The 9,720-nt window shown below is 39.0% G+C and overlaps 1 protein-coding gene across 2 annotated transcripts; it reads left to right on the top strand.

The window, feature by feature from the left end:
• The first annotated feature begins 1,125 nt into the window (after positions 1-1,125).
• LOC131236894 (cytokinin dehydrogenase 3-like) lies at positions 1,126-7,820 on the top strand. Of its 2 annotated transcripts, none has more exons than XM_058234413.1 (5): positions 1,126-2,672; positions 2,833-2,960; positions 3,566-3,775; positions 4,926-5,188; positions 7,264-7,820. In XM_058234413.1, exons 1-5 carry the CDS (start codon positions 2,081-2,083, stop codon positions 7,616-7,618), a joined length of 1,548 nt encoding a protein of 515 aa, XP_058090396.1. In that variant the 5' UTR covers positions 1,126-2,080; the 3' UTR covers positions 7,619-7,820. The 2 variants fall into 2 exon arrangements, with proteins under 2 accessions (XP_058090396.1, XP_058090395.1); XM_058234412.1 differs by having other exon boundaries at positions 3,518-3,775.
• The last annotated feature ends 1,900 nt before the right edge of the window (positions 7,821-9,720 follow it).

Genomic DNA, 9,720 nt, shown 5'->3' with positions numbered 1-9,720 from the left:
CATCAAATGGTTTTTCACTCGGCATGACACTCAAAAGATTTTGATTAATTTTACAAAGGTTTTCAGCATTGATATTTTATTTTAACCATTAAAATGTTTTAATCACCTTAATGATGATTCTGACGACTAAGATCTTGTGGTTCAACATTTGATTTGCATGGAAATAAAATTAAGAGTAGATGATCATAACAATATGGGCGATATCGAGACTACAATCTTTCGTTTCCTTTTCAGTTGTTGACGATTTCTCAATGAAATATAGTATGTTGCCGAAATTCTAAAACATCTATAGATGTTTAGATAAAAGATTGGATGGATGGTTAGATGAATAAATGGGATGGTTAGATGGGTAGATGATATGGATGGATAAGATGGATGGGATGGTTTGATTAGTTTCTTACGGCAACTCATGCTTTAGGCCCTCATTAAATAGAAACTTATTATACATGCAATCTTTTTACAATATTTTATTCTAAATCCACCATTTTTCATATGTTTCCCATCACTTCTGGTTATCAGCAATATTATGAGCGATATCAATATTGTTTCCATATCCTCGGCCATCAGAACTTATAGCGATTCTGGTACTTCAGTACCAATAACCTATTTGGATTGGTCTACAGTACCAATAACCTATTTGAATTGGTGGAATCAAAAGGTAACTATTGAAAAGATTTTTTTTTTTTTTTCATGTGACATTTTTCACCAACTGTAATAGTAAAATAACCCTTGTTCCTTAATAGGGTGAGATTTCCCTTTCCTCCCAAAACCTTCAATCTTATTTTCAACATTTTTAGGGAGCAATACTTTTTTTACTATTACTATTATACTTTTTCATTGAAATCACAATTGCTAGAATAAAAAACCTTTCAGTATTCTTTTCCATAGAATTTCTTATCCTCGGGTTTCCTCGTGTTTGACGTTTTTTTCTTTTTAGATATACTTTTTGAATTCCACCAATCCAAACTCGACTATTTTTCATTAATAAAAAGAGCAGAAATTTCCAAAGAAGTAAAGACAAGACGATGAAATCTTACATATATAATTTGTGGTCCCAATGATTCTAAACTGGGCCATAAGATGTTTCTCTGCCACGCATTTCTCCATAAATATACAACAGAGTGGAAGTGCAATGACACACCCTCCTCACTCAAATATTTCTGCAGTCTACATTTTTTTTTTTTTTGGCTTTCTTTTCTTTTCCCCTCGTAATTCCTCGTTTCTCCTCTTTCTGATCTTTATTTTCTATTTTAATCTCTCTTGAATGCTTTGTCCAAGGGCTGTAGGTGACACGGAACATTGAAATTAAAGCGTAGAGTGAAACAGAGTCATATCAACAGAGATTGATACATGAGATAATAATACAAATGGAGTCGAGGTTCACATGGGTGCTTTTTTCATGTGTGACAGCTTCTCTTTTTGGGCCATTAATGCTCCCCTTTTCTCTCTAGCAACTCAATAAATTGCAGAAATCCCATCTGGGTTTTTCAGTTTCTTTGAGCTTCTCTTTCTTCTTTTAATCTAGCAAGCTTTTTCTTTCCTGTGCCCGATTGGAACATGCAAGTGATCCTTTTGGGTTTCTTCCATTTTGTGTCTGTCTTTTGGTTTTGTTATTGGTCTCTTGTTGTTTTGAAAGGAAAACCCATTTTCAAGTGTATTTCTACCTATACAAGTTAGAAGTGTTACACTATTAGGCCTTATGTTTTTGTAAAAGTCTCTATTTCATGTGTTTTAGGTAATTGGAAAAGAATCCACCCAGACTTTTAAATTGCATGATCGTCACCTTATTTGGTTTATCCTCTTAGTCCTGTTTGGCTGCTTCAATGCTATATTTTTTAATGAGTTTCATGTATTTTTCTTGTTTCCAAAGCATTTCTGCATCCCAAAAAACATTTAAAAAGAAATGAAAACAGCTCATTGGTTTCTTAGTTTTTTTACATCCTTCTCTTCTTCCTTCCAATGCCAACTTTATAGAAATTAAAAATCCCATCTTGGTTTCCCATATCAAGGCCTATCTGGCCTTCTCAGTCCCTGAATTGTGACTGGAACCATATCTCAGTTCTTCCAGCTACTGTTTCAAATGGAGTTTGCTTTGTTCTGCACTAGAATCAATGTCCTTATTCTCCTTCTATCCCTTTCCTCTCCTTGCAAATTCATACAAAGTCCAATGGATTTTGGGCCCTTGAACTTCCTTCAAGAAACCAAATCAGCATCTCTTGATTTTGGGAGGATCTTCTTCAGCTCTCCTTCTGCAGTTCTCAGGCCCCAATCCCCCAAAGAAATCTCTCAGCTCCTCAGCTTCGTTGCTTCTTCCTCTCCTTCCTCCTCCTTCAGCAAAGCTACTGTTGCAGCAAGAGGAGCTGGTCACTCCATCCATGGCCAGGCCCAAGCACCCAATGGCATTGTGGTTGAGATGGATTCTCTTCCTCCTTCAATTGAAATCCACAAGAAAAGAGATGGGGAGCCTGGTTTTTCTTATGTTGATGTCAGTGGTGGGACCCTTTGGGTGGACCTCTTGAAGGAGAGCCTGCAAGTGGGCCTGACTCCAAGATCATGGACAGACTATCTCTATCTCACCATTGGTGGGACCCTCTCTAATGGTGGGATCAGTGGCCAGACATTTAAGTATGGCCCTCAGATCAGCAATGTCCTTCAGTTGGATGTGGTAACAGGTACATGCCATCCCATCTCTTTTCTGAGAAATTATATTCAAGACCCATGTTTTTTTTATTCCTTTTTTTTTTCTTTTAATGCACACACCCTTTTTCTCTACTTTTTGGTATTACTATAGTAGCTTTTAATGGGTTAAATGGCCTTTTTTTATTTTTTCAGGAAAAGGAGAGTTAGTGACCTGTTCACCCAACCAAAGTTCAGAGCTCTTTTATGCAGTCTTAGGTGGACTAGGCCAGTTTGGCATAATCACAAGTGCAAGGATAATCCTGCAAGATGCTCCACAGAAAGTAAAAGCCAGAACAGTGTAGTAACTCTTGGGTGTTTGGTTGCACTTTTGAATTGAATTGCAATGACTAGGCCATCACTGAGCTGAGGGCAAGTTTGGATAGCACCAAAAGAAAGGCAAAAAGAAAAGGGGGAAAAAAAAAAACAAAAAAAATAGGAACATTTTTCATCATGAGACGGTCCACTTTGGATATCGAAAATAGCATCGGATCCCACATAGTAATTATTACACTTTTCCAAAGTCAATTTCTTCGTATCAGTAGTACAAAGGTGAGCATTGTCTCACAAAAATAAAATTTTCACTTGAAATGCAAACAAGCACCTTAGATTAGAATCCATGAGGAAATCATTATTGGGTAATTATTACATTTTTTTTTTCTTTTATCGTCCCACCATCCATATAGGCCCTAAATTTGCAATTGCCTTCTGTTTAAACTAGTGGTTGCAATCAATTAATTACTGCATCCAAACACGGTTTAGTTAGTTCTTTTAAATTTTAAACTTTCTTGTTGTCTTTTTGGTTTCTAATCTGAGGAATATGGTTGCATCACGTATCTAGGTGAAATGGGTCAGAGCCTTTTATGATGATTTTAATGTATTCATCAAGGACCAAGAACTGTTGGTATCGATGGCCGAAATGGTAGACTATGTCGAAGGATTTATGGTTTTGAATGAGCAATCTCTCCACAGCTCCTCTACTGCCTTCCCTTCCCATCTGGATTTCATTCCACAGCTCGATCCTAGTCGTTCAGACGTCTACTATTGTATTGAATTTGCAGTTCATCATCACCAAGAAAAGGAATCCTGTGTAGATCAGGTAATCCATTTTAGGAGAAGTGTCTGGTTTTGACACTTACATCTAAGTTAGTTATCAAGCACTCTAATATCTGTACACATGGGACATGTATGAAAGCTTGGCCATTCCACTGGTGGGCCCTACCATGATGGGGCAGGAAGTAGCCCCAAAAAAATTTACATTGTGACAGTGGATTTTTGGGCATATGTTAAAAACTCATTACCGAAAAACAGAACTCATCGAGTGGACTCACTGAGTCAACTCATTAGCTTTCTAATCGACTTATAGTGGAGTGAAGTTGTTTCCTGGGATTTTAGAGGTTTTTCTACTAAAATTAATACTTCTATTAATTTGTGCATTTTATAATTATATTTTTATGATTATAATTTCTAATTATCGAATTTTTACTTCAAGCCTTTGGCCCGTCTTTGAGTCAATTCAACCCCATAACCTTTTTTCAATCAAGCTTTCAGTTTTTCCAACCAAACTTTTAAACTTACACAATTGGGCAGTTAGGAAAATGCATAATCAACCTTCAATGATCAAGTCTTCAGGCATGGCATGGAGTGGGATTAGGAAAAGATTTAAAAAATAAATTATTTGAAGAATGTCTTTGCTAGCAATTTAGTAGGCTGTTTGAGAAGAAAGAAATGCTCGATGCTTTAGGAATCAGTGTAAAATTTTAGAGAATGTTTCTCAAAGGGTTAGATTGTTAGTAGCAGAATGGGTAGCGAATGCTCTTAACCTTAAGGATTGTAATCCTTTCTTTCCTAGACTGTAATCGGGTCACTATCTCGGCGGCTTTGATCTTCTTTTTGTAGCTTCTCTTTTCCTTTTTAATAAAATGAATCGTCATCTCTCAAAAAAAAAAAAAAAACCTTACAACGATTAAGTCTTCAGTGGTGAGGATCATCTGAATGGTGTTATTTGGCAGAATAGCTAATCCACAGTAGTCCCAAATAGATAAGCGGTTCAGATTGCAAACATACGGGTCATATCTACAGGGATTGAATGTTTGATCTCTAATTAGAAATTAGGGTCATATGTACAGGGATTGAGTGTTTGATCACTAATTAGAAATTACTGTCACATTAATGGTTTTTTCACCTCAATTTCATATTTACTTTTACCCTTTTGAGTTAAATGTCTTGATTTATTTTTTTTTTTCCAGGTTGTTGAGGAGATATCAAGGAAATTGAGCTTCATGCCCACACACATTTATAGTGTGGAAGTCTCTTACTTTGATTTCCTCAATAGGGTTAGAATGGAAGAGATAAGTCTAAGGAGAAGAGGAATGTGGGATGTGCACCATCCATGGCTGAATATGTTTGTGCCAAGGTCTGGAATCAAGCAATTCAGAGATTTGCTGTTGGAGAAGATCTCACCGTCCACTTTTGTGGGCCCCATTCTCATATATCCAATGCTTAGAGACAAGTAAGGATGATCTTCTCTTTCTCAAACTGTTTTTAGGTGTGTTTGGTTATTCAAATGAATTGAATTGCTATATCAATTCATTGATGTGTAAATGTCCAAATTGGGGTGCATTTTTAAGCCCCGTTTGGGTAGGGATCCTGATAAATTGGAATTAAGCCTAGTTCTGATTTTAATAGGCCCCACACCCTCCCAAAGAACCCTTAAATTCATAAGAGAAGTGCTAAGAAGGTTCATTGCAATTCATTAGCTGGGACCCATCCTGAAAATTCCATGACCCATACATTAAGGCATGTTTGGTCCGTGGAATTAAATAGTATTGAACTGTATTAGAAGGGATTAACACCATTATTGCCCAGTGAGTGCATGTTTGGAAATGCCATGGTATTTTACCCATCCAATCCCATTTTTGGGATAAAATTCTTGCTGCCGGGAAAACACTGGATTAAGCAAAATCATGTTTGGTAGACCATGGAATTGTAATCAACAAACCAAATTCACAATGGATGTCATTCATTTTTATACATATATAACCAGAATGTAAGGTGACTAAATACAATTCCATCCCACCTAATCCCAACCTTTTCCATCCTCCCCAAATGCTGAATGGAATTCACAGGAACCAAATGCAATTCTATCCCACCTAATCCCATCAAATACCATGTGCCAAACGCCCCTTAAGTTAGCCTCTCATCAAGTGGGCCACATGTATGTTGAATATTCAATGTTGTTCATTCATTTCATCACCGTCCTTTTTTTTCTCATGCACACCTTGTGGCCCACCTGATTTTTGAGTGCTATTCTTTATGGGTCGAGCTTGGCTAGACTTACATTGGTCATTTCCTCCTTGAATTGAAGTTATTGCAATTGACAATTCATTTCAATTGAGCATCCAAACGGACCCTGCCCTTCTAATCGTGCACGTCCTTTTCTTTCCATGGAGAAAGCTGGAAATCCTTTTCCCACTTTAAATTTGCACAGTTTCTAGATTGGAATTGGATGCCTATCCTTTTCTGTTATTCTTTATTGGCCCAATCCGACCAATCATCAGATTCCTCCAACCATGGGCCCACCATGGGTCTGCTTACCTTGAAATTGGAAAGCCCCAATAATCAGACCAATCCAATTGGCTAGATATGTTCTCAAAACGGTGCATCTTTTTGTTTCACGTTCCATTTAATTCAGGCCCATGATTTGAACGGTTCAATTTGATATTCCACAGCTCTTGGTGTGGGCCCACATTGACATTTTCATGGCATTCAACCCGTATAAAAAGGTTTCCCACTATAAGATTCGAAAGCCTCCAAAATTTAGGGAAGTAGATTGCCTGGTGACAAGGTTCCCGACGCCGTTGGGTTTGATTGGGCCACATGTCAGTAAGAGTCAGAAAGCGTGTTTGAAAGTTGTTCGGTCGAGTAGTGAGCCATTTCTATCTGCACCATATGGCTTAACTAAATCCCGCCACGTACAGTCACTAGGGTAGATCCAACCCGTTCATCAAGCGTGTTCCACCCTAATGATCTGGTTTCTAAAAAATCATGCATATACAATCATCATCAGACCCCGCACCAAAGAAAATAATAAACAACCATCCAAAAACCTCTAAATTCACACGGTGGCCCATTTGATGGTTAGGTTAGTGTAATTTTGGACCGTCCAACTTTCATGGTTGGGCAAGCCCAGCTTATTCTACAAACAGTACAGAGAATCCCTGCTAAGGATGGTGCCTGATTGCTACTTCAGGGATGAAAAGTCTTACATTTTTGGATTCAGAAACTAAAAATAAAAAGCCTCACCCACTGTAGGGCCCATGATTCGGACGGCTGGGATTGACTTTCCTATACTATGGATGGGCCACCCCAACGTACTGAGTTGTGGTGACAAGATCCATACCTATTGAAGAGTTATGGACCTAATTTCAGGCCCAATAAATGAATGATAGGAGCCCAGACCGTTTCCAAAGAGCATGCTTGCCTGAACACTCATCTAAGCTGGGCCTGAATCCAAGCCGTTTATTTGTAGGCCCATTGTCGTTGATTACTTATACTTGCATTTGTAATTTCGCTTTTCTTGGCCAGGTGGGACTCCAACACGTCAGCCGTACTTCCCGAAGGGGGCCCCACAAGCGAGAACGTGATCTACGTCGTTGGAATTCTCCAGTCCGCGAACCCTCGCACGTGCCAAACACAATGCCTGCAGACGATCCTCGCCCAAAACCGGCGAATCGTCCGAACCGCCACGTACCCGCCGATCGGCGCCAAGCAATACCTGGCCCACTACTCCGAAGAACGACAATGGCGGGAACATTTTGGCGGGAAATGGGAAGGGTTTGTGGGACGGAAATTCGAATTCGATCCCCTCGGCATCTTGGCTCCTGGTCAGGGAATCTTCGCGAGGAAGTGCTGCAAAAGCCCAAGCGCCCAAATCCATTGACAGAAGATAGAAAATGGATTTTAGAAAAAGAAAAAAGAAAAAGAAAGAAAAGACAAACCAAATGATATGGAGACATCTTTTACTCTTCTTGATGGGCTTCTTTTTTTCTTTTTCTTTTTTCTAATTACTATTATTATTAGTTATAAGATTAGTTGAAATGTATTGATGTTATGAATTTCGGGTTTATTATCTTTACGTAGAATCCAAGCCGTGCATCTGGTGGGCCAAGCCATGTTAGGCTGGAGGCCAAAATCCAGGACCGTTTACAACTCATGTGGGCCACACCAAGAACAATGAAGGGTGACGACTACCGTGTAAAGCTCTCCAGATGGAATTGGAGCAATGTAGAATATATTCATCAAGGTGGGGCCCATGATAAGGGCCGCACTGTCTTGGGTAAGGCCATGGACGCACGTAATCTGCTCCCTGTTAAAAGCTTGCTGAGAAAAACGGACAGATGCAAAACCCTAATTTTTTTTAGGCCTACTTTGATGTGTACCAAATATCTACTCTTACCATTTGATGTGTAATCCTACCTTAGACCAAGCTCAAAAAAATCAAGTTAACATATGATTCAAGTGGTCCATTCCAAAGGAAACAGTTGTAAGAGATACATCCACCTTTGATTCTTATAAGGATCACCATGATATTATATATAATCACCGTGACCATTATATGCTACACCACTATTTAGGTATACGCTCTGAAAATCACATCCATTCGTAATTTATGTGGGCCACATTAAGGGAATTAGTTAAGAGGGTAAGAATTGTACTATGTACTATTTTAAACTGTGTGGACGATTTGAATAAATGATGGGGCGATTTTTGGGCCATGGACCTACCATGGTGCGGCACAACTTATGATTAAGGTCGATTTCATATCAACACCAAAGTGGAGCCCACCCAATCGTCCTAAAGACGTCCTCAAAACGCATATCCTCGGTGTCATGTGTACGGAAAAATCTCTATGGGATGCACATTATTTATTTTTTAGGACACTCAAAGGGTTGTTGTGTATGTGAAATCCACTCTGACCATTAGATGTATAATCTTAACTTATGCCTATGGCCAAAAACTCAGGATGATGCATGATTCAGGTGGCCCACATCAAGGAAAATAGTTGGGAGAGAGATGTCCGCCCTTGATATTTATAGAGCACACCATGATTATTAATTATTATATGAAATCCACTCCAACCATTAGATACTACACCAAAACTCAGACCTAGGGCCCAAACAAAAGGCACATCCAATATTCAAATGGGCAACCAAAAAGGAAATGGTTTGGAGGATAATCATTGCCCTACACACTATTTACAATAGTGTGGTCTACTTAAAACAAGGGGCTGATTTTTCAGCCCTAGGCATATCATGGGGTGACACACCTGATGGTCAGGTGAATTGCACATAAATACCATGGTGGGGCCCACTCTCGCTGGCAACCATTTTCATTAGGGAAAATAACTTCTCTCCTTTAAGAAGAAGAAGAAGAAAAAAGTTTCCCTCTATATCAAACTTTGGAATAATTGAAAATTCAAACTCCTTTTAATCAAATGGACCTGGTCGGGCCAATTAACTCTTGTACAGTTTAGTCCAAGCTCGACCCGATTTAAAAAACAGACCTAAGATTTAAGTCTGAGCCCGGCCCTTGAGCTAGATACTTCAGTCCAAGCCCGTCTGAAGCAAGCTAAGCCCAATAGGCCAACCCAGCGCATTGACACTCCTACCCGTAATTGAAGTGATTTAAAGGTAAATGAGTAAACGAGGGTGATACGGGTGTTTGGGAGCAAGGACATCAGAATCCTTCAAAACTGGGTTTTTCATAAACTTAGTTGGAAGCAGAGATTCAAGGGTATTTTGCCTCCAACGATTGTAAATGCCACCTCTATCAGCCGCGACTGCAACATCAACAATGGCTGCTGCCACATTCATACACTAAACAGATAGGAAAGAAAATAAAGGAGGTAGATAAAAGAGGGTTTGGGCCTGCATAATGGGCCTACATTGTGTGTGTGTGTGTGTGTGTGTGTGTGTTTTTTCTACTCACTAATGGTCTCCATTTGGAAGATTTTCGCCATCTTATGTATCTCGGATAATTGTA

This window comes from Magnolia sinica, chromosome 2 (assembly GCF_029962835.1).
Source record: "Magnolia sinica isolate HGM2019 chromosome 2, MsV1, whole genome shotgun sequence".
Classification (NCBI taxonomy): domain Eukaryota; kingdom Viridiplantae; phylum Streptophyta; class Magnoliopsida; order Magnoliales; family Magnoliaceae; genus Magnolia; species Magnolia sinica.
The sequence above is the reverse complement of the archived record's forward strand: the minus strand, read 5'-3'. Positions and strand labels throughout refer to the sequence as shown.

Bases quoted from the DNA above. Each gene is read 5' to 3' on its own strand.
- LOC131236894 (XM_058234412.1), top strand. From the start codon at position 2,081: ATGGAGTTTGCTTTGTTCTGCACTAGAATCAATGTCCTTATTCTCCTT. The intron at 3,776-4,925 runs GTAATCCATTTT...TTTTTTTTCCAG, and splicing joins AGGAATCCTGTGTAGATCAG to GTTGTTGAGGAGATATCAAG. The intron at 5,189-7,263 runs GTAAGGATGATC...TTTCTTGGCCAG, and splicing joins TATCCAATGCTTAGAGACAA to GTGGGACTCCAACACGTCAG.